This window comes from Dendronephthya gigantea, unplaced genomic scaffold (genome assembly GCF_004324835.1).
Source record: "Dendronephthya gigantea isolate DGI-Jeju-01 unplaced genomic scaffold, DenGig_1.0 000233F, whole genome shotgun sequence".
NCBI classification, from domain to species: domain Eukaryota; kingdom Metazoa; phylum Cnidaria; class Anthozoa; order Malacalcyonacea; family Nephtheidae; genus Dendronephthya; species Dendronephthya gigantea.
The window spans coordinates 155,001-182,387 of record NW_021163243.1 but is presented as its reverse complement, the minus strand read 5'-3'; the positions used below and the strand labels follow the sequence as shown (position 1 = coordinate 182,387).

The 27,387-nt window shown below is 35.4% G+C and overlaps 3 protein-coding genes, 1 long non-coding RNA gene and 1 pseudogene across 5 annotated transcripts; 4 read left to right on the top strand and 1 right to left on the bottom strand.

Moving 5' to 3' along the window:
- The window catches only part of LOC114540396, a 72,633-nt pseudogene that overhangs the window by 31,600 nt on the left and 13,646 nt on the right, over positions 1-27,387 (bottom strand).
- Positions 1,913-4,048, top strand: LOC114540394 (uncharacterized skeletal organic matrix protein 5-like). 2 transcript variants are annotated; one of them, XM_028560585.1, is made up of 6 exons: positions 1,913-1,999; positions 2,162-2,279; positions 2,400-2,423; positions 2,949-2,985; positions 3,177-3,312; positions 3,385-4,048. In XM_028560585.1, the coding sequence occupies exons 1-6, from the start codon at positions 1,946-1,948 to the stop codon at positions 3,934-3,936; spliced, it is 921 nt and encodes a 306-aa protein (XP_028416386.1). In that variant the 5' UTR covers positions 1,913-1,945; the 3' UTR covers positions 3,937-4,048. The 2 variants fall into 2 exon arrangements, with proteins under 2 accessions (XP_028416386.1, XP_028416385.1); XM_028560584.1 differs by having other exon boundaries at positions 2,159-2,279.
- LOC114540410 (THAP domain-containing protein 5-like) lies at positions 10,782-13,016 on the top strand. Its single transcript, XM_028560600.1, has 2 exons — positions 10,782-11,488; positions 12,267-13,016. The coding sequence occupies exons 1-2, from the start codon at positions 11,342-11,344 to the stop codon at positions 13,014-13,016; spliced, it is 897 nt and encodes a 298-aa protein (XP_028416401.1). The 5' UTR covers positions 10,782-11,341.
- LOC114540409 (DNA-binding protein HEXBP-like) lies at positions 15,168-17,922 on the top strand. Its single transcript, XM_028560599.1, has 7 exons — positions 15,168-16,685; positions 16,752-16,822; positions 16,997-17,041; positions 17,315-17,347; positions 17,435-17,488; positions 17,624-17,644; positions 17,825-17,922. The coding sequence occupies exons 2-7, from the start codon at positions 16,768-16,770 to the stop codon at positions 17,920-17,922; spliced, it is 306 nt and encodes a 101-aa protein (XP_028416400.1). The 5' UTR covers positions 15,168-16,685; positions 16,752-16,767.
- On the top strand, positions 20,052-22,205 carry LOC114540401. The gene is made up of 4 exons (XR_003689045.1): positions 20,052-20,256; positions 20,573-20,639; positions 21,392-21,516; positions 21,716-22,205. It is a non-coding gene; the product is annotated as an uncharacterized LOC114540401 (long non-coding RNA).

Here is a 27,387-nt window from a genome sequence, read left to right as displayed (position 1 = left end):
TCACTGCAATTTCAGGGGAATACATTTATAACGCATCATGTATGCCTAAGAATTAATAATATATGTCGCCGGTCCCTTTTCATTCAATTCATTCTTAGTTTTGTAAAACCCTAAATACTTTTTTCTAAACAATCTTGGTGTGTCACTATTGACATAACCCAGGTGTTGTAGCGCAAAATCATGCAAAGAACCCTCTGCATGACTCTATTTTAAGTTTCCTATCAGTAAGTCGATAAAACAGGAAGTTAAAAAAATACATTATTCTTAAATTAAAAATCATCTCAAATGTATTGTGTTGAACGACTTAATCATTGAACAAGCTCAAAACATTATCAGCGCCGTCATTTGGTGCACTTTAATAGTTTCACCTAGAAAACTTTCATATTCCTTGGCATAAAACACAAATTTAACGATTGCTCCTTTAAGTTAACTAACACATAATGACAATTATGAAATAGTACATCTATCTAAAGATCGCATAGATATTATGTACGTACGAATCTGCATACAAGTTTATTAATTTACCAAATATAAAATTAACATAGTATATATATATTTGGATGGTGCTCAGCTAAAAAACCCCAAAGAGCTTGTAAAGCGCTAAAAACCAAGGTGGCGTATTAATATTATTAATAATTACAGATCAAGGTTTTGGCATAGGCATAGTGCAAGAGATAAAATTTAACGTACAAAATGAAAATTTAGAAATTTACTTATATCTTAAATTACATGTTGTAATACCTTAATTAACTATTTTTTATGAGGAAGTTTCTGAGTTTAATTCGAAAGCAATTGAGTGAATGCAGTGTGTGGAGACATCGTTATTAGTTATAATTCAGACGCTTTCACTGCGCCCCTTGATGAAATTCATCATCGCATGCAGGATTAAAACCTTAATTAATTACAGACCTACAGACAGGAACTACAGACCCGTATCGCACTGACGTCATAATCATTAAAAGTTGTCCTCCAGCTGTTTCTGCACTTTGCTATAAAAACAATCGTTATGCGAGCGGTGAAGGTTTATATATAGCGGTCAAAAGCAGTTAACAACTTAACGAAGCAAAGTTTCTCACACTAGTAAATATTTCTGTAGTTTCCCCAAAATTTTTGCAAAACCTAATGTGACGTCATGTCCAAAGGGGTTCCTATATTGAACATGAAATACAGCCCACGTGGAGGTCAAATTTAAATGAAGCGATGATAAATGTATACTTCCTTCTTGATCTTTGTGATGTTCTTGGAATTTTAAATTCCATTATGAAATTGAATTTTACCTTGCCACTTAACACCTTAACACCTCCGCCCCGCGTTTTTCATACGCACGCGCAAAAGTCGAAATCATTATAAATGTCATATTTGAAAAGCCAGGTGAGTAAAGCGAAAGAAAAAACTTAGTTTTCCGCATATATTAATTTTAATATGCATTTGTTGACGAATGTGTTAAATAATCATGAAAACGTTGAAGTCATGAAGCATTTAAAATTTTCTGTGGGTAAAAAACGCCTATAAGTGGAAAGCAGCTAGCCTGCATTTGAAATTAAAAACTTCATGCTTGAAAATTTTTCATTCCTGCACTTCTGTAATTTTATGCCAGAGAAAAAACACCAAATCTTCAATAGAATGCAACCATATGCATCTTTTCATTATTTTATTTCATCAGTATCATTTAAATGATACTTGTAAAACGTGCGTGTACGTATATACCTACAAAAAACGCGACAATAAAAAGCAGGGAAATGAAATCATATGTCTGCGCTTTCGAAAAAGTCACGTTTGTTACGAAGCAACACAAAAACATTACGTCAATGCAATTTATGAAATAAAACACATGTTGTTGCACAACTCTTTAAAAGTTGATGTGAAAAGCAAGTCTTGTCATTTGGAGTCAGGCTGAGGAAGACAAGGAAGCTTTATACACAGTATACCAGAGGTTCACTCAACCATGAGATTTGTGGCAGTAATTGCAGTGTTCTGTCTTATCACAACGCTTCATGCTGTAAGTTTAATATGTACAATATTGATATTGTGAGGATTAAAAGATCAAATGAGTTTTGTGGGGATGTAATTTGTTATAATTGCAAAAATAGTATAACAGATCAGTTATTTTAAATTTAGTAAATGCACAATCGGATCTTCAGTTGCGCTTTCTTTTTAGCAGGACATTCTTGGAAAGCAATATCTGAATGAATTAAAACGCAAACAGATTGAAGATGGTCTTAATAGCATCGACAATTGTATTACAAAAATCAGCCATGAGCTTACAAAGATCAAAAAAGGTAATGGGTGATTGCTAACCATAATAATAGGATTTACAGACACGCAGAAAATAGCGCAATCCATCAACGCATATAAACACCTGTAGAATATACCTAATAATAGTCTTCTCTCGTTTTAAGATGTTCAAAGGCTGACATGCAAAGGTACAATAACTCGGATTCAACCAAGAACCAACCTCAGTTGAGAATTTCGGTAAAACGGGCAAGTTTACGTTTGGAAAAACTTGCAAATTTTTGCTCCTGTAGTTGCTTGAGTTCAATCTTGTTCAGGCCTAGCCTTCAATCTTGTTAAATGAAATGTCCTATGCAATTTCAGATGTGACTACCTTTTGGAAACGCCAATAATGAAATTTCATAAAATGATTAAACTTTTCCACACGTTTGGAGAGTATAGCTAAGAAAATCGGCGAAAAATTGATGAAAATAAAAAAAATATTCAGTGTATATCATCCATGCACTGAGCAGTCTCGTGCACCTTTAGTTTTCCTTAGTTTTGATCAGAATTACCTTCCACGGAAACTATAGCTATCGAAAATTGAAAAGATATGGAAATAGTTTAACCGGAAACATGTTAATGTGGGTTAAAATTCAGATCCCTGTTTTAAAGTATTTTTTTAATTATTTATTGTATAATTCCACTTGTTGTTTCCATTTCTAAATGTGTTGCAGAATTTAAATCATGCAAAGAAATACTGGATAGTCAAAGGTATGTGTTATGATAATTAGAAATTCGGGAAGCATCTACCAAAATGGTAGCTATCCTTTGCTTATCATTTTCAAAAATTACTCCATTGGTAAATCAGTAAATTTGTATATTTTGCACTTCATTTTATGTATATAAACGTAGGTTTTGCATTATTGATAATAGTTGAATAGATTCGATCTTTTGTATTGAAGGAATAATACTGCAAGTGGTGTTTACGAAATCAGTGCTGGTTCAAATCAAGTGATGAACGTCTACTGTCAGATGTCGCCAGTCTCAGGTTGTTCTGGTGGTGGGTGGACAATGGTGATGAAAATTGATGGAAGCCAGGTAAGAGTTGCCTTGTTTGAGGTTTATTTCTAGTGATTATATCCGTACGAGTTTCTTTCAATCTCTTTATAGAGTACTTTTAGATACAGTTCTAGTTATTGGACCAACAAGACCACTTTCAATGACAATGACAATGGAAGAAACGGAGGTTTTGACAACCGGGAATTCAAAGGATCAACATATTGGAAAACTTCATTTAATGAAATTTGTGTCGCGATGAAATATGGTGGTCAACTCAGAGCACTTTCTTTCTCGCATCCAGCATCGTCTTTGCATGACCTGTTCGCTGACAATAATTATCGTCAAACTAACGTTGGCCGCTCTCAATGGAAACAGCTAATCCAAGGATCATCTTTACAGCGTAATTGCAACAGAGAGGGATTTAATGTTAACCTCAGACCTGGCCACCACGCAAGAATTAGGTTGGGCATTGCTGGAAACGAGCAGAATGATTGTAAGACACCTGACTCATTCATGGGTCTGGGAGGTGAAGGCGGTACTTCGTATGGAATAAGCTGGTGTGGTTCTTCACTTTCCCTCAACACAGCAGGTAATCTTGCCCAATGTACACCAGACAACGGAACCAAAAACCTCAAAGCAATGGGATACATACTGGTTCGTTGAAGGCATCTCCGCACCTCCAACTGTCCTTTTCCTATGCTTATATACTCATTGATTGGACTGATTCAGAAATTGATCTGTAGTGTTGAAGAACTTTAGTACATTGTAATATTAGTAATAGTAATTTAGTGAAAGCAAATGCCTTTACTTTTTTGATGACAATTAAAAATATACGTTAGCAATTTCTCTTGTAGTAATTTCTCCAAAACGTTTAACAGTTCTCAACCTTATGCGACACAAAGTTACGTGAATTCGCTTGAACAGTAATAAACTACAAGCGCTTTATTTGTGTTTCAAATTTCAAAAGATATTCGACCTTTTAAGGCACCTGAAATTTAACCGTCTACAAGTCAAATCTTAAAGTTAAAGTTAAAGTTCGAGTTTCAAGGTTTCTGAATGCTCTCGTGCATACCAAGACAGGAAAAATTCATAAACTTCTGTCAGGAACTGACAGCAGGGCCGTAGCTAGAACCTAATTGGGGGGAGGGGGGGTGTGCATATTCATATATTCGTATTATGCCCGACTAATTTCTTTTGTACGCTATTGTTTCTGCGATAGATAAACATGAATATTCATATACACCCCCCAACTAAGCGGTATAGTTACGGCCCTAACAGACAGACAGATACGATTATTATAGACAAATATTCGCCATTAATATAATATATGCACATAGGGATCTAAAACATATCACATGCATGTTCAACGGCTCGATCGATAAGGTTCAAAAGAATAAATACCAAAAATATGGAACACTTATGATAACGCCATTCATATATTAGCTACATCTGTTTGTTACACCATCCATACATCCATCCATACATCCATCCACATCAAACCGTTCATGTGATGTACGTAAAATTCCTAAAGCTATCATTCAGCATAGTATTATTGAGATTATCACTATCTCAAACTATGCGGTGGGGATATTTCGTTTATAGAATTCGGTTTTGTTCTGTCGCATTATGATGCAAAGCAAAGTTTCCGAACATGATGCAGTGTTACAGCGGTCTTTATGAGTTATGACCGGTTTGCAGGGCTTTCTCCCACGAAATTGAGACTTGTGATTGGTCAGATCTCACGTTGCCATAGAAGCAAACTTTTTTGACCAGGTCTGCAGGCAAATTTTAGGGAGTTTGCCACAATAGCGGGCAGGCCGGCAATGCGAGGCCCTTCTATGATTGGTTACTTTCAAATACTTAGAGAGATTTTATTGGTTTATTTCTTTGACCGGTCATGACGCACATGGCTATAATGGCTTTATTATCTTATTACAGTTGAACTAGATTTATTTCCCCACGAATGCGTTTATTGACTCTATATACCTGTGTGTAATATTACTTAAAATACATGTCCAAAATGGAAAAGAACGTTTTCTCAAAAGCAAAAACAACTCTTCAAAAGAATAATTTGACAGTTTTGTCGAAAGCTGCGTCGAAAATTCGAAGAAAAATGCTACATTCCCAGCAGATTGAAGACTAAAAAAAAGCCAGAATTGTTAAGTTTATTTATTAACGCCGGATCTAAAAGTGGTCAAAGTGCGAGTGTATGCTTATAAACATATTTATATGAAACGAACAATTTGCATATGCTCTGTGTGCATGAGTGTGCCAGTGCGATTTCTTATAAGACCAAAACTTCATTCGTACATTTGCATATAAAGTGCATAATAACATGAGTAAGTATTAAGTGACAGTGAAAATATGTGACAGTATATAATTAAGCTATTGATTTGCTATCAAATTATCGGTCTAAATAAATAATTAAATACAACTCGGTGTCCTTTCGAATTTTTTTTTGATGGGGGTTGTTCGTCAACCTCGCAAGACAGGCTTTTCAAATCCGCCCCTGCGTCCGTGCGTGCGTGCGCAGTGTACAAAAAACGTGAAGCTGCTCTTAGAGTACACTCGAACTATATAAAACAAAACACGACATATTAGCTGCAGTGCTGCACCAGTACGTTGACTTCTTAAGGTTAGGAAAACATACAAATTTGCGGTTTAAACCCACTTCACAGAAAGGTGTAAATGGAAAATGTTTAGCTGAATTGTATATACAAGACGCGGTAAAAGGCTGGTACACTTATCACAATTGGTCACAGGTATTACTAAAGATACGAAAAAAAAATTAAATTATTAATCTGATATAACTAACCTAGGATAGTGTCACAAATAGTAGCGACTTTATGCCACTAAATCTTTACAAAGTATAGACATGACCAGATGTAGCTAGATGGTACACATGCAGTCATCTTCTTACAGGATGAGGAGGAAACAAAACCGAATGAAACCAATTATATTTAGTAATTGTAAAGAAGTTTTACAAACAGTTATAATGTTTTGCTTCGCTGCCATTTTTGGAGAAGAAGAGACGGAGTTTTGTAAAAGAGGTTGGTCTAAACTCGTTCAAGACAGAAAACAATGGGAGAGAGAATGTCTGAATGACGATGTTATTAAAAGGTCACTTTGTTGTAACGAGACAGCTGCCTATCTTGAAAAAAGATATAAAGAATACATTAGATTGTGTCCTATTTGGGAAGGTAAGGTTTCCATATCACTGTTTGTGTTTATAAAGCGGCGATAACCAAATTATTTTGGAACATATATTGAATATATAGTGTGGCCGGTTAATTTATTCCCACTGTCAGCTGAACTCTCTTTCTCTCTATATAAAATCATACATTACTGATATAACATATGAATACTTGCGTAATAAAAATAATGCATAATATCGATCATTGTACTGAATGTGATTGTACTAAATATGGCTACGTTAATTTTATGGAAAATGATTCGAGATATGACTTGCAAATTTCTTATATACAAGGCGAACAAATTAAATACGCGATATTTAATAGTAACCTGACTGACATGGACAACGTTTTTGCCGTTTAGGATAAACGGCTTCTATATTATACTCGTCAGTTGATTGGCTATATATAGCTATATATATTGTAGATAAGTTCCAATATAACCAATTAGCAAAACGTCATTCGCGGCCATTGGCGCGTAAGCCAGTTTCTCTAGTGTGCGGCGACCTTTCCGACGACTTTTGGCACGAATGACCAAAGTCGCCAGAAAAGTCAGCCGCACACGAGAGCAAATGGCTTACGCCAATGGCTACGAATGACTTTTTGCTAAGCACATAGCTCTGGTGTGCGCCAGCCTTAAATAGACAAAACACTTCTGGACGTTTTGACCTGAGGGCCTATATATATTATAAATAAAGAAACTTCGTATCAAACAAAATTAAAATTATATTTCTCTTTCAGCATATCTATGGCGACAAAACCTATACATACAGAACTTATGACTGCCAAATCGCCGATGATTAATCCTGTTGATTTATGTATAGTACGGCTTGATACGGCTTGATACGTCGTTATGCAGAAGGTCTATATTCCTCTGCATGGAGTGCCGGTGAGTTACCATTCTTTTTGCAATGCTCACACGCGCAAACAAACAATATATATATATATATATATATATATGTATACTTTGTCATCCCGCATTTCTTTTTATCCGTTTCGAGGCAAATAAATATGCTTTTATTACGATAGAGAATAGAATTGTTACCAGTTGTGTGCTAATTTGCATTTTGTCCATAAAAAGTGCAGCTCCAACTTTACTATAACAGATACAGAGCAAAAGAAGCCTTGGATTTATCCCCCTTTTGAGTAATAATACGCGCGGACCACTGCATGAAAAGCGCCGTATTCCAAGGTATTCACATATGTGAATACGGGTGTGAATAAAACACATATTGCAAGCGTATTCCGACATGGAATATTAGTGTGAATACGGCATCGTATTCTTCAGTATTCTAAGTGTGAATACGCCGGGAATATGCCGCGTATTCTGACCAATATTCACACTTGGAATATCTCACTTCTCACTTAATCCGTGTTTCCACAAAATAAATTCATCAGCTGACATTTTTAAACTTTATTTTGAATGCTGAAAAATTGAAGTGGAATTTTATAAATAATTTGGCGCAAAAACCAAAAAGCGCGCTTTCGAGTTTAATAAACATTGAACGAGGAGATCGTGCGTTTGTGGCTGTAAGAAATCTTTTTGGCGCTTATAAATAAGGGAAGAGAGTGAAGGATGCCAAGGGCTTGGTAAAGTCTGGAAACTCTGGTCGCAGTTAAAGAGCATACCGGCGAGTATTTGTATGCTACGATTCCCACGAAGTCTGATGAAGAAAATGCGCGAAATAGAAATGAGATTGCATGGCGCGATTTCCACAGCACCTTATGTTCGCTAATACGTGTAAAATGATAACGAATATTAACCGTATTTCAAGGATTTTTTATAGTTCAAAACCGAAAACGCATATACTGTTTGTGCGTAAGGGACCTCTTCGGTGAGTGACTAAATATCGTGCAGTTGAATTCAATAGCCGGCCTATAGACTATACCCTATGACCATGTTGGGAGTAATCTCAACATTTTATTAACAAATTACCTGGTGATAAGAGGTTAATGGGTTATGCGTTCGCAGCCTGTGCGAATGTTTAGGCATTTATTGTCCCTCAAGTCTGTCCATTAAGGAAAATATCAATATGAACAAACATGCATAATCTTTAGGTTGCCATGTTAATTTGCATAGCAGTCATACACATTGCAATGGTAGGTTTATCCACAATTAATGTGTTTTATCAAGGTTGATCAAATGCAATACTAAGATTTCAGTCAATTATTTAAATTTTATACAGTCCTTAACAGATCATGTACATGTGATGGGTTACAACATTTCACATTTTATAAAATATTATTGGAACATCACAAATTGTTCAAAAATATGTAGCAAAAACACAGCCAATCATGAACTTCTACTAAGCTGTTATGATTTTCAATCTTTCATCGGCTGATTGTTAATTTATAAGCAATGTTGTTTTAGTATATATGAAACATTGCTCCTGGAGTATGTCAGAAATTATACTTAATAGTAAATTGTTGAGCAAAGCAAGTGATGTTTTTTCACTTGGTAAGATATTAAAAACTATAGGTGAGCAGATAATGAATCAGGAACTTCTTTCATTGGGTGAAAAATCCTCTTCATCTTTAGCAAAGTTAAGGCCAACTCTTTTGGGAATTTTCTCAATCTTGCAACCCCTGATGGCTAAAAACAATTAAAACCACCTTAAAGCAATTATTGAACAAAATACATAGCAAACTTTCTTAAGCTATAATAGATTATTATCCGAAAGGTTAATGATAATGGTAAAAGCTGATGTTGCATGCATGGCCATTAACCGCCATTTGTTTTTATTGTTGTGCATTGAATTTATGCAGTGTAATGAAATTATAATATTCCTAGGAGAATGTATATGTACAATGTACAATGTACACACCATTCATATAATTTGGAAGCTAATCAATTAGGGTAAAAATGGAAACAAATTCTTCCATGAACTTAAAGCTGTATATACACATAGCTACTCCTAGTATGCAAACATCGAGAAGCTGTAGTAAACTCATCTACACTTTAATGGTATATTCTTTAAGTATTGTGATTAATTTATGTACGGAAAAGTAATTGCAAACAAATCAGTAAACAGTCTCAGTTATAAATTATGATGAGGGCAATGTTAAAAGGCTTCACTTAAAAACACAGTCTAGCATGAACTTCTAAGCTGTTAAGATTTCTGTCTTTGGGCAGCTGGTTAAGATTCCTATCTTTTGGCAACCAGTTCAATAGCTATTCTGTGGTAAACATTAGTGTAAATATAATTCATATATGCTAAAAGGAAAAATATAGGCCATTATTTTGTTAAAAAATATGTTATATATAACTAAAAAACACAGTCTGGCTTTGATTTCTAAGCTGTTAAGATTTCTGTCTTTGGGCAGCTGATTGTTAAGATTTCAATCTTTTGGCAATCAATCATTAGCTATTCTGTGACAATTATATAACAATATATATCTATAATATATAATTTTGCCTAAAATATAAAAAACCCTCATGAAATGCACCAATGCACCTCATTTCAATGCATCTTGAAACGTCTATCTAAGGGTTATGTTATGTTAAAGTTATGATTACAGCAGCTTTCTGAATATTTGTGGTAGGTAAGAAAGTAATGTCCCTTTTCAGTATTGGCAAACTTTTAAATTTTGTTTGTATTGAGTATGGCTTTGAAATGGCAAACATTTGTACCTACTATAATTAGTGTGTGATGGAGGTAGGATTGATGAAACCATCATACAATTTATTTATTTACAAGCAGGTACAGTTAGCTGTGTACAAATTAGCTACAATAAACACAATCGTAATCTATTTATATTAATAAAAACAAAAAAGTGATGAGCCCAGCCGTAAAAGCGTTGGCCTCGCACTATTGTTGTTGTGTTGTGTTGTTTCAGGACTATAGTATGACATAACTCTTGTTATTATTAAATAACTTACCTGATTTTAGCGCCGCCACAAGAATTATTTTGGGGCATCGCGAACATCTTTAACAATTCAAAGTTGAACAGCTTGAACTTCTGTTGAAACCACGCATTTATATATAAGCGCCCTGGTTGAAACCAATTGACATTTGTGCCATGTTATCGTTTTGTAAACAAAGGGAACTGGACAACTTTTGCGAGGAATCATTTAAAGACATTTATTTGTTATTGTTATACGACCTCCGAATTTCGCCATTTATTCGCAATTTCGCCGCAATTCCTTGGCGCAAAAATTGTCACTAACATGTCGAAGAGGAAATTTCCCAAAGGAAATTTCCACTGAGCTATATAATAATTCCTGGAGGACCGGCTCGAGATTTTTCAGCACTGAGCTATATAATAATTCCTGGAGGACCGGCTCGCCACCAAAAAGCGTAGCCAAAAAGATGGCGGATTTTGAGTTTTGCTGACGCCACTTGGTTCCTTTTGCTCATGGTAGTTACCACTGACATACCGCGATACAAAGTAAAAAACTGGGTCCATCACCCTCCCGATTTTTATGAAAATATTTGAATACTTTTATTCATCTTTTTCGCTTTGCGTTTTGTAACGACAAGAGAAAATGCCTTTTTGCTGCGCTTTTGGGTGCCACAATTCTTTTACGAAGGAAAAAAACCTTTCTTCTCACCGGTAAGAATCCGCAATTTTTTTTAAAGTTTAATTTGTGGTTTAGAAAAAGGTTTAAAATACATATACTTTTTCCATAAATTTTTACAACCATAGATGGCGTCATACATTTTTAATTTTTTTACATTCAGTATTTAATTCAAACTTTCATTGTTAATTTCATTGTTGTTTATTAGTTTATATATTGTAGTAATTTCAACATAATTCAACATAAAAAAAAATTCTAACAAAACTGAAACAAGTAGTGCTTAAAAACCCATTTTGAAACTTTTAGGTTTCCTGATCCGGAAAAAAATCCTGAGTTGTACGACGTTTGGGTGGAGAATATGAACAGGGATGCAGCAGTAAAGTTTATTCCGACGAAGGGAAGTCTTCTCTGCTCGGAGCATTTCAGAGCGGACATGTTACAAATGACGGGACAGAAAATGATGCTGCTGCCAGATGCCGTGCCTACGATATTTCAGAAATCTCAGGTTTAATTGACAATTAAAATTTAGTCCGATACATACTGTATTCTAACTGCTCACTCTGAGATCTTAATCTTCTCATAACGTTTCCATGGTGGAATTTCCAGTCGGATAGGGTCTTGATTTTCAGTGTTTTACCTAAAATCTTTCCACAAATTGAGAAAGAACTTTCTCATTGACCAGCATTAACAAAATTTATATGTTGTAAGTGTGAGCTTTTTGAATACAGGCGATAATGTTGTAAGTACACAAGATCTGCAGTAGGTCCTATTATAGACTACAGTATATATGTTTGCTGCAATTGATTGGACTATAAAGAGCCAAGGCCAAATTCGGGTATAGCTTCAAAATTTGGACTGAAAATTAGTACCCTTTTATAAACATACTTTGAAGTTTAGAGTCATATATGTATCATCTCCTTTTTAATTTCTTTTAAATAACATACAACTGACCTAGCCAACCATAAGCCTACCCCAAGCCAGGCAAGTGACTTAGCCCCCTTACAAAAATGGATCCATAGATCACAGTGACATTTTAACTGCAATTTTGTAGATGGTCAACAATTGTTCTTTAAAAACTATATAGTTGATGCATATTTTCACAACATTTACTGCGAAGACTAATTACATATATTATGCAAATTTTTACCTTCCTTACACACACTGCATTTTCTTTTAATGTGATATGTCTCAGCAGATGGAAACTATTTTTGGTACTCACTTGTACTTTTGATAATTTTTAATGCATTAATAATATTAACTAAACCTTCAAAACTTATTTTAAGGTAAAACAAAATGAGGAACTTGTAGAGGTTGCATTGAAGGATATATTAGGCAACAATAATTTGGAACAAGGATGTAGTACTGGTACATCACTGCAGAGAGTCACAAGTGGGTTGGTTGACAAAGATTGTGTAAGTATGAGAGAGGAAGCTGAACCTATGGTAAGTAATTGCAGTGGTAGTGTAACTGATAATGTAGTTATACAGGGTATCACTGAAGATGAAAACTCTAGTAGTTTAAGTGTACAGGGTGTAAATGAACAGGTTACTATTGGGAGAAAGAGAAAGCTCTCAGATAAAGATGTGGTTATTAATGGGGTAAGTACTCCAAAAAGAATACACATGAGTCATGTGAATCATGATCACACTTACCATATCAGTAAATCCCCTCGTAGAATGAAGAAACATGTAGATAATCTTGTAAACAACTTGACTAATCTGCAGAACAAGTTTAAGGCGTCAAAGCAAAAGACAAGAAGGCTAAAGAGAAAGGTTAGCACTTTGGAGTCAGTGGTAAGTGAACTGAGACAGAGTAATCTCATAAATAGTGATTGCGCTGCGATTTTGGAAACAACCTTTTCCGGAGTTCCAAAGGAACTGATGAAGAGGTTAATGTCGCAAAAGAAAAACAAAAATCCTGGGGCGTATCCACCCGAGCTAAGGTCATTTGCTCTAACCTTAAAGTTTTACTCCACGAAGGCGTATAATTATGTTCGGAAAGTTTTCAGCTCGGGCTGCCACACGTATCTGTGATCCGATCGTGGTATACCTCGATGGATGGTGAACCCGGTTTCACGAAAGATGCCTTGACAGCTTTGAAAGCTAAGGTCCTCGCTGCAAAAAGAAAAGGTGAAGAAGTTGTTTGCGCTCTCACCTTGGATGAGATGTCCATACGAAAACATGTTGAGTGGGATGGAAAGAAAATGCGTGGTTATGTCGACCTCGGGACTGGCATTGAAGACGACTTTCTTCCTGAGGCAACCGATGCTCTTGTGTACATGGCTGTTTGTGCAAACTCAAGTTGGAAATACCTTGTGGATATTTTCTAGTGAACGGACTCACTGGTGAAGAGAAGGCCAATTTAACAAAAGAATGCATTCGAAAATTGCACGAAGTCGGGGTGAAGGTGATTTCTTTCACATGCGACGGTCCATCGACCCACCAGGCGATGTTAAAGGAGCTCGGCGCAATTCTTACACCTGATAGCCTGCAGGCGTATTTTCCGCATCCGTGTGACCCAGAGGCCAAGATCTACGTGTTTCTGGACGCCTGCCACATGATAAAGTTGGTGCGAAACACAATGTCGGACTGGCAAGTTCTGAAGGATGAAGAAGGGAACACAATTCAGTGGCAATTCATCGAGAAATTGCATCAGTTGCAAGAATCAGAGGGTTTACATCTTGCTAATAAGCTTCGGGCAGGGCATATCAAATGGAAACCACAAAAGATGAAGGTAAACCTAGCAGCACAGGCGCTCAGTTCGAGTGTCGCTGATGCTTTAGAATACAACGAAGGTAAGCTGAAATTGCCCCAATTTCAGGGATGTGGTCCAACTGTGAAGTTTATTCGTGTTTTTGATCGCTTATTTGATGTTCTGAATTCCAGAAACCGGCTGGCGAAGAATTACAAAGCGCCAATTAGGAGATCGAATTATCAGTACGCGAAGAAGTTTCTGGACCAGGCGAGTGAGTACATCCGAAATCTAAAGGGTCCTGATGGAAGATCGATCCTCAAGTCGAAAAGGAAAACCGGATTTCTTAGTTTTCTTATTTGCATCAAAGCAGTTTTGGGATTGGCCGACGATCTGATTATGCCGGAGAAACCTGTCCTGAAGTACCTTCTGACGTACAAGACGAGTCAAGATCACTTGGAGTTGTTCTTCGGTGCTGTGCGAGCATGCGGAGGATGGAATAACAATCCAACCACACGGCAGTTTGTAGCCGCGTACAAGCAACTGCTGATGAGGCACAATATTAAAGGAGGTCATGGAAACTGCGTTGCTCAAGATGACACTCAGATATTAGACTGCGTCAAAGACCAGTGTGAAATTGAAGAGACGCCGACTGGGATCTCAGACGTAGCGATTGCAAGGCGATACGACTTGGAGTTGAGAGAGCCAGCTGCCGTCGATCATGACTACTGTGATGTGTCTAATGCCATTGAACTGTCTGAGTACAAGGAGGCTGCAATATCGTATATTGCTGGATACGTCTCGAAGATGGTGACGAAAAAGATCCATTGCACCCAATGTACAACGGTGCTGACGACGACGAAAGAGAACATACCGGACTTGTTCGTAACATGGAAGACGAATGGGGGTTTGCAACTACCGTCACACGGACTGATTAAGATTTGTGAAGAAACGGAGAAGTGCATTAGGAGAATGCTGAATGCTAACCAAGGTGGTTTACCTCGTAGCTATCAGGAGCAATTGCGAAGACGGTGCTGGAAACATGTGTGAAGAGCGGGGTCTTTAGCACGTTAAACCAGCACATGTTTGACTCAAGTGCAGTGGACAACCACCTGTTTACTCTGATAAAGTGCTGTTCTCAGAGTTATGTCACGATTCGAATGCATCATTTATGTAAGTTGAGGAATGCAAGTATGCATGAGAAGGTGATACGAAAGCAGTTTTCAAAGCTCGTGTTGTTCAAACACCAGTAGAGTTTACACGTGTCCTGGGCACTCTTGTGGTGCTTTCGAGGTTTGCCTGTATGCCTTGGAATGCAATGTCAATGTAACTGACCATGTTCATTAAAAATTGCAAACAATTGAAATTTCATATCTTTCTCGTTTATATCAATTAAAGTTTCTACATTTAAATGAATTAAATCAAAAATTTGTTGAGAAAAGATAATTTATTCACATATATCTGCAACCTCATTTTTTCAGTTTAGTTGCATTTTTCGAAGGTTGGGCGTATCCTGGCACAATTATTTGTGTTGCGAGGAAGTGTGCATTGTTGAGAATGCATGGTCAACGGAACCTGCACATTTTAGATGTGTCTAGGGGTTGACAAAGTAATGTGTGTATGCATGGTGTTTGACAGCAGCCAATTATCATATGTGAGATGAAGAAATTATAAAATGCATTGATATGTCACTAGAGGTAAATATTATGTTTTTGCTCTCTTTTTTTCCCAAAGTGTTTGCATTCATGCAGTTCTGTCATTAACTTTGTGTTTTTTGTTCCTCTGTTTTGTTAGGAGCAACTGAAAAGATTTGACTACAGTCAATCATAAAATAAATTATTTATTATTTTGTAAAATTTAGAATATATAACTTATATTTTATATTTACATATGACCTAATGCACGACTTTATTAAATAAGACAACACAAACACAATGTTAATGTTTTAGCTAGCCATGCAGGTATTCCATCTTTCTTGACACATTCATGAGTTCTCCAAAACGTCTCAAGATATTGCATTGCAAATAAAACATATGGTACTCTTTGCTCAATATTGTCACCAAGATTGTTGAAGAATCAGAATTGCAGCAACATATTGTCACAAATTGGGCAAACCATCCAGGTTGTGGAATGAGAATAATGATCACATAAACTTTACGCTGGACATGGACAAGGACAAAGAAATCTTTTGGATACAGAGTGTCACTGAAATACATGCAGACAAAATGGTCAATGAATTTGTTGTTGTAGCACTATTTGATGATATAGACAACCAGTGATACCACTCACTATGAAAACTCTCATTATGGACAAAATCAGGGAGTCAAAAGATAATGAAGGAAACCAGTCCAGCCAACAATATATATTCTTGCCGTCAAAGTGTCATCATGTCAATTATGAACACCTGTGTATATAATCAAAGATTTGTGCTTTCCATCACTTCTATGGTTAAATAAAGTATCAAAGAAAGAATGGACTTCAGGGTGTCACAGAGAGAATGGTTTACGTGCTTTGGTAGTTAAACATTGACAGCGTAAACATTGACATTTGTAAATATGGTAAAATATAGGCATATAACTATATTTTATTTACCACTGTAATGCTGACATTAGTTTTTAGCTGACGTTATGAATGTAAATTGTGAATTATAATAATTAGGTTGCATTTTGAAGATACAGTTATTAAATTTATGTGGTTTTTAATGAATTAGCACATTGATCTTACTTTCAAGGTATACAAGAATAAACACTAGCAATGTGTTGTGTAGTACATACCAGTGGCAACTATTCGCACGCAGTTTTACGACCATAGATTAGTACTAGAGTCAGTGACAAACAGAATTATTACAGTCCATTTTTTTTTGTTCTATAATTTGTTAAAAACCGAGTAAACTTCATGTTATTATCATGAATATTTTCTGTATTTAGACCAATCAAATTGTCGTATTTATTTCGCGCTCTTTTCAATTTTTATTTACCTTTTAGACAAAAGCTTTTAATTGAAGTACGAAGGTATATGGCCCTTTAAATTATATAGTTTTGGTCGTCATAATGAATTCTCTTATTACATTTTGACAGAGAAAAATTTATAGAAATGGAAGAAAACGGAATGCCGCATACGGAAGGACGGGAAGGCCAAGAGGAAAATGGTAGGTATATGTTTAGCGATATACGGCATTTGACAAACTTGTAAAATACAGTAATGTACACAATTTTGCAAAATGAAACGAGTTCAAGGCATCTTTAATTAAAATAACCTGAACCCAGTACTAGTTGTTTTACTGCACGTATTTGAACGTAAATTATTGCACAATGTTTTGCAGTGGAAAGGTCTGAGAGGACAAACCAAGTTGAGGACGAAGGAAATGGTATCAAATTTTTAAAACAAGTTCCCATAATTTATGTATTTTATCTGTTTTTCATTGCAAATATCAATAATATTAGCTAGTGCATGTCTACACTTTGCTTCCAAGCTTTTGCTAGACATGTATGAATTGGCTTTGAAACATGCAAAGACATGCTACCTTTCATATGGGTAATAGTCAGGTAATAGTTGAAAGCTTGGAAACAGCTTTAAATGATACAGCTTTACAGTATATGATACAGCTTTATATGATAAGAACATGTTTCCTTTCACATAGAGAACAATACAAGATCTGGAAGACCCTTCCATGGTAGTAAAGGTTTTTTATTCTTATGCCAATTAAACCCTACAAATGATCAGAAGTAAAACTATATTTACCCATGAATATTTTATTTAGGAGTATGCTATAATTGCAAGGAGAGGGGTCACAGAGCAGCAAACTGCAAAAATTGTATGTGCCTTAAACTGCCTTCATAGTTGTTTGTTATCAGAGAGCATATGAGCATTGGGGGTTAGGGGGTAGCCTCAACTAATATTATATGTGTTATTAATAGTCAAAAATATCCTAATATTTTATTCATTTCAGCACACAACAGAAATGGAAAACGTAGGTTAACCCATTATAACGGCATGGTTATAAACCAGTTCATACCAAGTATTGTGTTAATAATATAGAGACTATTAATAAAAGAATATGTCTATTGCATTGATTTATTAATAAATCCTATTCTGTATCTAACAGAATAAAACATCAATACAGGTAAAATATTGTTTATCTATTTTGTAGGGAAAAGATGTTTTAAATGTGGGAAACCTGGTCATATGGCCAGAGCCTGCACTTCTCAATCCCCCTGGGCTGACCAGTTACGTGCTGCGCAATTGTAATAATTGCACTTTTACTGTTTCGAAATAAGTACATTGTTATATTTCTAAGTGTGCAGGTTAAAATGTGCTCAGGTAAAATATTAAATTCATAATCTAAGATTATGAATTTAATATTTTATATATCTGAGGATGATTCTTATATTAAAAAGTGTAATAATTTAAATTATCCAAATTTGAGACCCCTGTCACATTTTTAACCTGCACACTTGTCCTGGTTAAATTTTATTGATTCATGTCACTTTTGCTGAACTCTTGTTAATGTTGCATTATGCAATTTAAATAACCAAACCAAAACTAAAAATGTTTCAAAATATTTAGACTCAAGTTACCAATGTATGTATTTATTTGAATATTCTAAACCATGCATTGATTAGAAATTTTGATTGAGTATAATGCAACATAGGTTAATTGTTATAAATGTTTAAAAAATAATAATTTCAATTCTAATTCTAATTAATTCACAATGATGTAAATATATACTTAATTTATTAAAATGTCAAAATTAGTATTTTGTGTCTTGTGATACCTTGAAATCCTTCCAAACAATTGGCAACACAGTCCATAGGGAATTGGTTCTGAAGAGCACATGTTTCAAAGTTAATGCAATTACCACATATTTACAATCGATTACTGTACATAAGTGGCCTAGCTATGGCAAATGTAATTTGTAGTGTGTACCAATATGTTAATTGCAAATACTAACTATATAATCCAGTTGGGCAAGTTCTTGTGCAAAGTAGGAATGATTTGCATGTTATTGAATTTTTAATACAATTCTACTCTGCACAGGTTTAATGCTTGAGAGTTGAGACAATCAAACTTGACTTAGCATCCAATTAAAAAGGCAATGTTATAAATTGTATTTTAATATGATATGTGAAGGTATGTGCATGTATGTATATGTACTATATGTCACAGTCCTGTATAAGCCTGAAAACAAGGCCAACAATGTGGATGATACATTGATGTTTTTTTTGCTTCGAAATGATTGGCTTGATTTACACAAACGTGGGTGGGTAAACTGTAAAGAGATGTGATGTTTTTTACAATTGGTAATATACCTGTTAAAAAGATTCCAGTAACAGTTCCTCACTTCTGTCTTCTGAAGTTTCAGATCTTTTTTGTCTGTAGAAACAAAAACAAATAGTTAAAACAATGCACGATTGCACATAAAAAACTAGTGTGTTTGAATGTGTTTCATTTATTATTATACTTTCATTTGTTTTTACCCGCGTGCAAATGCGAGTGCAAATACAGAAATACTTGCTTGTTCGCCGATCAAAAGCAATTTTATTAATACTACTGATCATTGACGTTATTTCGACCCCTAAAATTCTTAAAAAACTAAGGATGTGCACAAAGCAATAGTCCATTAAGATTTTTAACAAAAATTACAAAAAAAATTATACCTGTTTGACTGTTTCTCTTCAAAACTTCACTTGTAGACTTTCCTCGGGCTTGTAGTTCATGTTTGTTTTCCATGTGACCGCGGCGCGAACGTTTTAAAAAATATTTTGATGTTTAACCATAGGTTCAAACATCAGTTAGTTGTGGGCTGATTCAAAAATATGTTTTGTTTTTCCTTCGCCCTTTTTTATTATCTTATAGCTCTACATACAAACTAAAAAGCATCATCTGTGCCGTCTTCTTAAAATACTTGTGGCTCAGGCGTACAGAAGATTCCTATTTCCTAAACGTTTTGTTTTGAAAAACCAGGGGGGAGAATACTGCTGTAGCGGGCTCATAATTGAGCCTGGTCAGTGGTAAATACCATGGCCAAAAGGAACCAAGTGGCGTCAGCAGAGCTTCTGCGGTTGCGCAGAAGGGCGAAGTCCGCCATGTTTTTTGCTTCAAAAAGATGGCGGCGAAGTTACCGAAAAATGACGAGCCGGTCCTCCAGGAATTATTATATAGCTCAGTGTTTTTCAGTAACTTCGCCGCCATCTTTTTGTCCGCAAAAACATGGCGGACTTCGCCCTTCTGCGCAACCGCAGAAGCTCTGCTGACGCCACATGGTTCCTTTTGGCCATGGTAGTTACCACTGACCAGGCTCAATTCTGAGCCCGCTACAGCAGTATTCTCCCCCCTGAATTTTGAAATTTTATAATAATTAATCGATATATCGAAAACGGAAAACGATCTTTTGTCTCTTGCACATTTGCACACCACACATCTCGTCAATATTTGAGAAATATGTTATCTACTATGAGCTTTAACACGTTATTTGTCTGCTGTTGAATGTCAATAACGAAAGCGAAAGAAAGGCGTGAGAAAAGTGACAAAAAGCGGTATATTTTTTTCATTCCGATTGCAGATGAACTGACTCAAGCTCAGGTATTAATTTTTTTTTCAAAATATCGTTTCTTGGGATTTGAATTGCATCCCTGATCCCTCAGAATTAACTCTACCTTTCCTGTCAATAAGCTATCCAGGTCAAAAATACGAGCTACTAAATTATTTGGGCTTAATAATATGGGCTTTGTTTCAGCGATATAGTTGCAGTTTTTGCATTTATATACAGATGTAAATTAATAGAGAAACATATATCTGTAATAAAGCAGTTGGCAGGCAAAATGTTTACAAGAATCGACATTTTTTAAAAACGAATTTAAAATTGTATATGGAAAGTAATTTTAATACTTTTTTTTAGATCCAATCTCTGATGACTACAATTTTAATAATGCTTCAATTACTCGGTGCATTTTCATGTTTTAAAGGTGAGGAATCACAAAATACTTATATGCAAAAGAGTTATTTCAATATTTATTTCAACAATGTGTAAATTAAAACATGAGCATATAGCAATATATATTGGCATTATTAATAATTTATTAGCATTTTATAAACAATTTTGTATAAATAATTTTTGAATTCATGTTATTTAATTAATCAACTAATATTGCACAATTAACATCACAAAAGCTTAATGCATAGTTTGTGGACATGAATTATTTTCAACTCATTGATTCTTTTAAACAGTAAATGAAAATTGAAATGCTCAAAGAAATTATACACTATGGTATTCTGGCCTCCTTATTATGAATAATGCTGACATTTGTAACAAGAATTAATGCATATATTTTAATCAAATGCATTAAATTTTTACACAAAAAGCTCTTTTTGAAGAGTAGGCAATGCAAACAAAACATGTTATAGCCTATAGGTATGAAAGGATTCAATTTCAAATGCTTATTGTCATTATTGATATTCCATTGCATTGTGCAAAATTAACAAATTAATTGAATGCCACTTTACCCAACAAAGATTAACCTGATCATGTAAAATATAATACATAAATAGAATTAACCAAAGATTTTGCACACGTCAGGAAACCAAGAATGTCGAATATTACAATACATAGTGATCCTGGAATCATTAGAATATACCCTTAATCTTAATCTTTGTTGGGTAGAGTGGATGCACTGAAGTTCATAGTGCAGCTTGTACAATTCTGTAGTATATATTTTAGTGTGGGCTTGATGTTGGATGACTTGGATCTACAGGCTTTGGCCAAATGCCCCACCTTTCCACATTTGAAACATTTTCTTTCTACAAAACAAGGAGATTTAGTGACATCAAATATAGTGGATAATGGTAAATATTTTCCTTAACAAATTAAGTATTGGTAAATTAATTAACTAACAGGACAACATAGAGTAAATGGATGCTATCTGTGAAGATCTTCATTGGAATGTTCATGACTTACTGTTTCCATCTCGATTATAAGCTGCAACAAATAAACAAAGCAGAACTATACAGTTACTAAATTATAAGTGTGTTATTTTAAATTTAGGTGAATGAAGATAAATAAACTGGAAAGAAGAACATACATTTGCGACACTCTCTCGCTTTGTGGCCTTTAAGGCCACAATTATAACAACTTCCTAAACGAGAAGGGTATTAATATTATGAAATATTAAAGTTATGTTTGGTGCTTTAGGAATCCACAAATGAAAACAACCTGATCATATAGCAAAATGTTAATACCTTTAAAATCATTTCTTATCTTCTTGTCTTATATAAAGGAGAAAAGATAGCTGTTCTATATGTCAAGTCATTTTTTATAGCAATGTATTAAACGAAAAGAAAAGGCATACCTTCAGTGCATTGAAATGCTTTGTGACCTTTTAGGCCGCAATGATGACATTTCCCTAAATGAATAAAAGTTGTTTAAAACATTTAGTTGGTATATGTATAGCTGGCCATGTTTGCCAGTTTAATCAAGTCATCTTCAGTATAGTATATAAAAAGCAATGACTATGTTAAAATAAAAAAAAAAATTAAGTACCTTCAAACAATGGCACATTCTTGTCTAGAAAATAGAAAGATTTATTTAAATTCTTATCACACAATTAAAATAGAAAGATTTATTTAAATTCTTATCAAGACAATTGTTTAGCTGTGCATTATAATTTTTTCTGTTGTACCATTTTTCTTATCCATGTCATCTGTCTCCAGATCCATTCCTCCTATATTTAAAAAACTGTCTGTATAAATTTTTGCTGTATGATTTATGCTCACCGGACCGTTTATATATTCCTATATTAAAATTGTCAAGGAAACCCACCTTCCGATATCGCAGCTTCATTCTCTTCTGCTGCAGCGAAAACGCAAAATAAAATAAATTGAAAAAAATTAACATTAAGCAAATTTTGCTAGAATTCGGTGAAAATATTTTGTACTAAATTCAAAATAATACAACTATCATTGACGCACCAGTATCACGACCACTTCCTTGCAGCTCCTCGCTGTCGGTAGCCATCCCGCTTTCTGTCGGAAAACATAGAGTATTTATATTGTAATTTAGTAGTAATTGGCGAAAATCATTAAAATAATGCCTTTCTAAAAACCTTTTAGTTTTTTTTCTGCTTTATAATCGTGCTTTTCAGATATACGAAAGCTATAAAAGATATGTAAATCAAAAAGCGCGCGAAATAGATTTGATATTTGATTGGTGGAGAGAATGGGCGCAATATGGATACAACATGAAGTATTCAACACTTTAAAGGATTTAAATTCTAATTTGACCATTTTAGCCAATCTGGTTTCTGAGGTAATCTGGTTTGTGAGGTAATCGCATTTTGCTGCGCGATTAGACTTGTTTGTGTATCATTAGAATCACCAATATTTGCAACCTCGCAATATTTGTGGGTGTGATTGCGGAATTTAGTGGGCGTGTAACGAACAAAATGTAATTAACAATACATCATGTAATTTGCAGACAACTTGGATACTCCCTTAAATGCGTAGTATTTCTCAACTGTTCATACATACATGAAAGGTCCTTTTCGATCTTTTTGTTTTGAACGTGAGCCAAATCTCTGAAAAACAACTTTAAAAAGTACAAAGTAATAAAAGGTAATATATTATAGACTTATAGTTTAAGGGTACATAAAATTATTTAAAACTAATATAAATAATTCACAGTCATTTAAATTAGTTTGGCTAAATGCTATTAGTTATCATACATTTACACAATTTGCTATATGTATTATGACCGCTGAAGATTCGCGGTCACTGTTAGACAGTGCTTTGTAAACACTGTAAACAACTTTCTTTTTGTTTACATTGTTCTTGACTTCTCGGACATGTTGTACAACGAAAGCTAGATAGTGCTGCACGCTTCAATCCCTGTGAAATTATTAAGGACTCTCTTTAATAATTGTCAGCCTGATGTTTTTGAATAAAGCCATTCTTGTATCACAATGGCAAACATGATATATACTTAATATACTAAAGTTTGACATCTATAAGACTATAAATTAACCTAATAATTGTTATTTTTCCTCATAACTATACCAAAACATATGTTATTTCACTGGCGCCTTTGATGAATTTCTAACTGTTTGACCCCCAATATTGAGAATATATTAATAAATCCTCATAGTCTATTCTTTCTTAACAATCCTTTCTAACTTCCTGATTGCTTCTTTTTCCTCTGTGTTGCATTCATTGACCATTGCATGTACTTGACCAGAATGGTGTTGAGGACATGTGTTGCATCTTTTAGTTGACATGATAGCATAAGTTTGATGAATTTCTAACTGCTTGACCCCCAATATTGAGAATATATTAATAAATCCTCATAGTCTATTCTTTCTTAACAATCCTTTCTAACTTCCTGATTGCTTCTTTTTCCTCTGTGTTGCATTCATTGACCATTGCATGTACTTGACCGGAATGGTGTTGAGTACATGTATTGCATCTTTTAGTTGACATGATAGCATAAGTTTCATGTACTTGACCGGAATGGTGTTGAGTACATGTATTGCATCTTTTAGTTGACATGATAGCATAAGTTTGATGTCTAAGTTTCTATTGTTCAGCCAGGATGATGATGATAATATTTTTATCAACTTTTTTTAATCCTGAATATTTTTATCAACTTTTTAATTTCCCTCAGTATTTAAATCTCCTTTCATCATCATGTCTTGTCGTTGGGAATTTACCATAGTATATTGCATAGTCAACATCTAAATGTATAACTGGTACTTCTTGATTTCCAATAGAATCTTGAGCATCTTTCACAGTTGTCAATTCAAAAATGGGCCACGAAACACATTATGCATGGCTAGTTTATGATAAAGAGGACAGCTCATAAAGGCTTATGAAAATTGTAGCTACTATTATTGCATGCAGATCTTGTATACGAAATATTACTACTTGCATATTGTTAAAATACAACATCTACTACTAATGTTAATTATTAATTACATTATTTAATTTTACATTCTATATTACAAATTGGTTAAACTATTTTTTTGGGTACATCAAATGGCATCTCTGTTTCTAATCTTCATCTAAAAAACAGAAAATATAATTGCAGTAAACTCATGTAAAGTTTATGCAGGCAAGTATCAGAAATATAGAAAAAACAATATGTATATACTTGCCTCTGTAGTAATTTTTCAGTCCTTAATTATGATTACGATGTGTTAATCTTCCATACACCTGTGTAGGTGTATACACATTACACTTATCAAACACCATATATAGTAGATTCACAAACTTTTTGTCAAACCTCGAACACATCTACAATGTGCAGGTATCCTTGACAATTTGCATTATCAGCAATGCACACTTCCTCGCAACACAACTTTAATTGTGCCAGGACGCCCACCAATCAAAATACAATGCTCATGTCTGGTTTTGAAAATGATAAAATACTTTTGTTTTGACAAGTGAGTAATTTTATGACCCCTTTTGCAGAAAAAATTAAATTATATTGATTTGTTTGAAAATGTTTGAAAAATTCAAATGATCTATCAATTTAACAAATGAATAATTCTTTATAAAGAGTAGGAATGAATTCCATTTATGAACATTGTATTACTAGGTATACAGGCAGTCACCTCGGAAGCACCACAAGAGTGCCCAGGTCGAGTGAACTCTACTGGTGTTTGAATAGCACAAGCTTTGAGAACTGTTTACGTACTACCTTCTCGTGCATTCTTGCATTCCTCAACTTGCATAAATGATGCATACGGATCGTCACGTAACTCTGACAGCAGCATTTGATCAAAGCAAGAACGTGGTTATCGTCTGCACTCGAATCAAACATGTGTTCATCTAAGGTGCTGAAGACCCCACCTCTAACACAGATTTCTAACACAGTCTTGGCAATCGCATTCGAAATCCCGGCGCTTTGCGGTAAACCACCTTGATTTGAGTTCAGCATTCTTACGATGCACTTCTCCGTTTCTTCACAGATCTTGATAACGCCATGTGATGGCAATATCAGACCACCATTCGACTTCCACGTTACGAACAAATCTGGAATCTCCTCTTCGGTCGTCGTCAAAACCGTTGTACATTTCGTACATTTGATCTTTTTCATTACCATCTTCACCACATACCCAGCGATGTATGATATTGCAGCCTCTTTGTATTCCGACAGTTCTATGACATTCGACACGTCACAATAATCATGATCGACGGCTGCTGGCTGTCTCACCTCTATGTCGTATCTTCTGGCAATGGTCACATCTGAAATCCCAGTGGATGACTCGTCAATTTCACACCGGTCTTGAAGAGCATTCAATATTTCCGTGTCATTTTGTGCGATGCAGTTTCCACGTCCTCCTTCAATATTGTGTCTCATCAGCAGTTGTTTGTACGCGGCTACAAACTGGCGTGTGGTTGGATTATTATTCCACCCTCCGCATGCTCGCACAGCACCGAAGAACAACTCCAAGTGATCTTGACTCATCTTGTACGTCAAGAGATAATCCAGGACTGGTTTCTCACTCATAACCAGATCGTCAGTCAATCCCAAAACTGATTTGATGCAAATAAGGAAACCAAGAAATCCTGTTTTCCTTCTTGTCTTGAAAACTGATACGCCTTCTGGATCCTTCAGATTGCGAATGTACTCGCTCGCCTGGTCCAGAAACTTCTTCGTGTACTGGTAATTCGATCTCCTGATTGGCGCTTTGTAATGCTTCGCCAGCGGGTTTCTGGAATTCAGAACATCAAACAGGCGATCAAAAATACGAATAAACTTCACTGTTGGACCACATCCCTGAAATTGTGGTAATTTCAGCTTACCTTCACAGTATTCTAACGCATCAGCAACACTCGAACTGAGCGCCTGCGCCGCAAGATTTACCTTCATCTTCTGGGGCTTCCACTTGATATGCGCTGTTCGAAGCTTATTAGCTAGATGTAAACCTTCCGATTCCTGCAACTGATGCAATTTCTCGATAAATTGCCACTGAATGGTGTTGTCATCTTCATCTTTCAGAACTTTCCAGTCCGACATGACGTTCCGTACTAACTTTATCATGTGACAAGCATCTAAAAACACGTAGATCTTGGCTTCGGGGTCACACGGATGCTTGAAATACACTTGCAGGTCATCAGTTGACAGCTTGGCTCCGAGCTCCTTCAGCATTGCCTGGTGGGTAGAAGGACCATCGCATGTGAATGAAATCACCTTCACTCCAACCTCGTGCAATTTCTCAATGCATTCTTTCGTCAGGTTTGCCTTCTGTTCACCAGTCAGTCCATTCACCAGAAAATATCCACAGGGTATTTTCCATCTCGAATTTGCGCAAACGGCCATGTACACCAGCGCATCGGTTGCTTCAGGCAGCGAGTCATTTTCAATGCCCGTTCCGAGGTCGACATAGCCACGCATTCTCTTACCATCCCACTCGACATGTTTACGTATGGACATCTCGTCCAAGTTCAGAGCGCAAACAACTTCTTTGCCACCATCTCTTTTTGCAGCTAAAACTTTCGCTTTTAAAGCTGTCAACGCGTCCTTCGTGAAACCAGGTTCGCCGTCCATCGAGGTGTACCATGATCGAATCACCGATACGTGTGGCAACCCTAGATTAAAGCTTTTCCTGACATAATTATATGCATTTGTCGAATAAAATTTCAAGGTCAGTGCGAATGACCTGAGCTCAGGCGGATACGCGCCAGGATTTTTCTTTTGCGATGTTGTCCTTTTCATGAGTT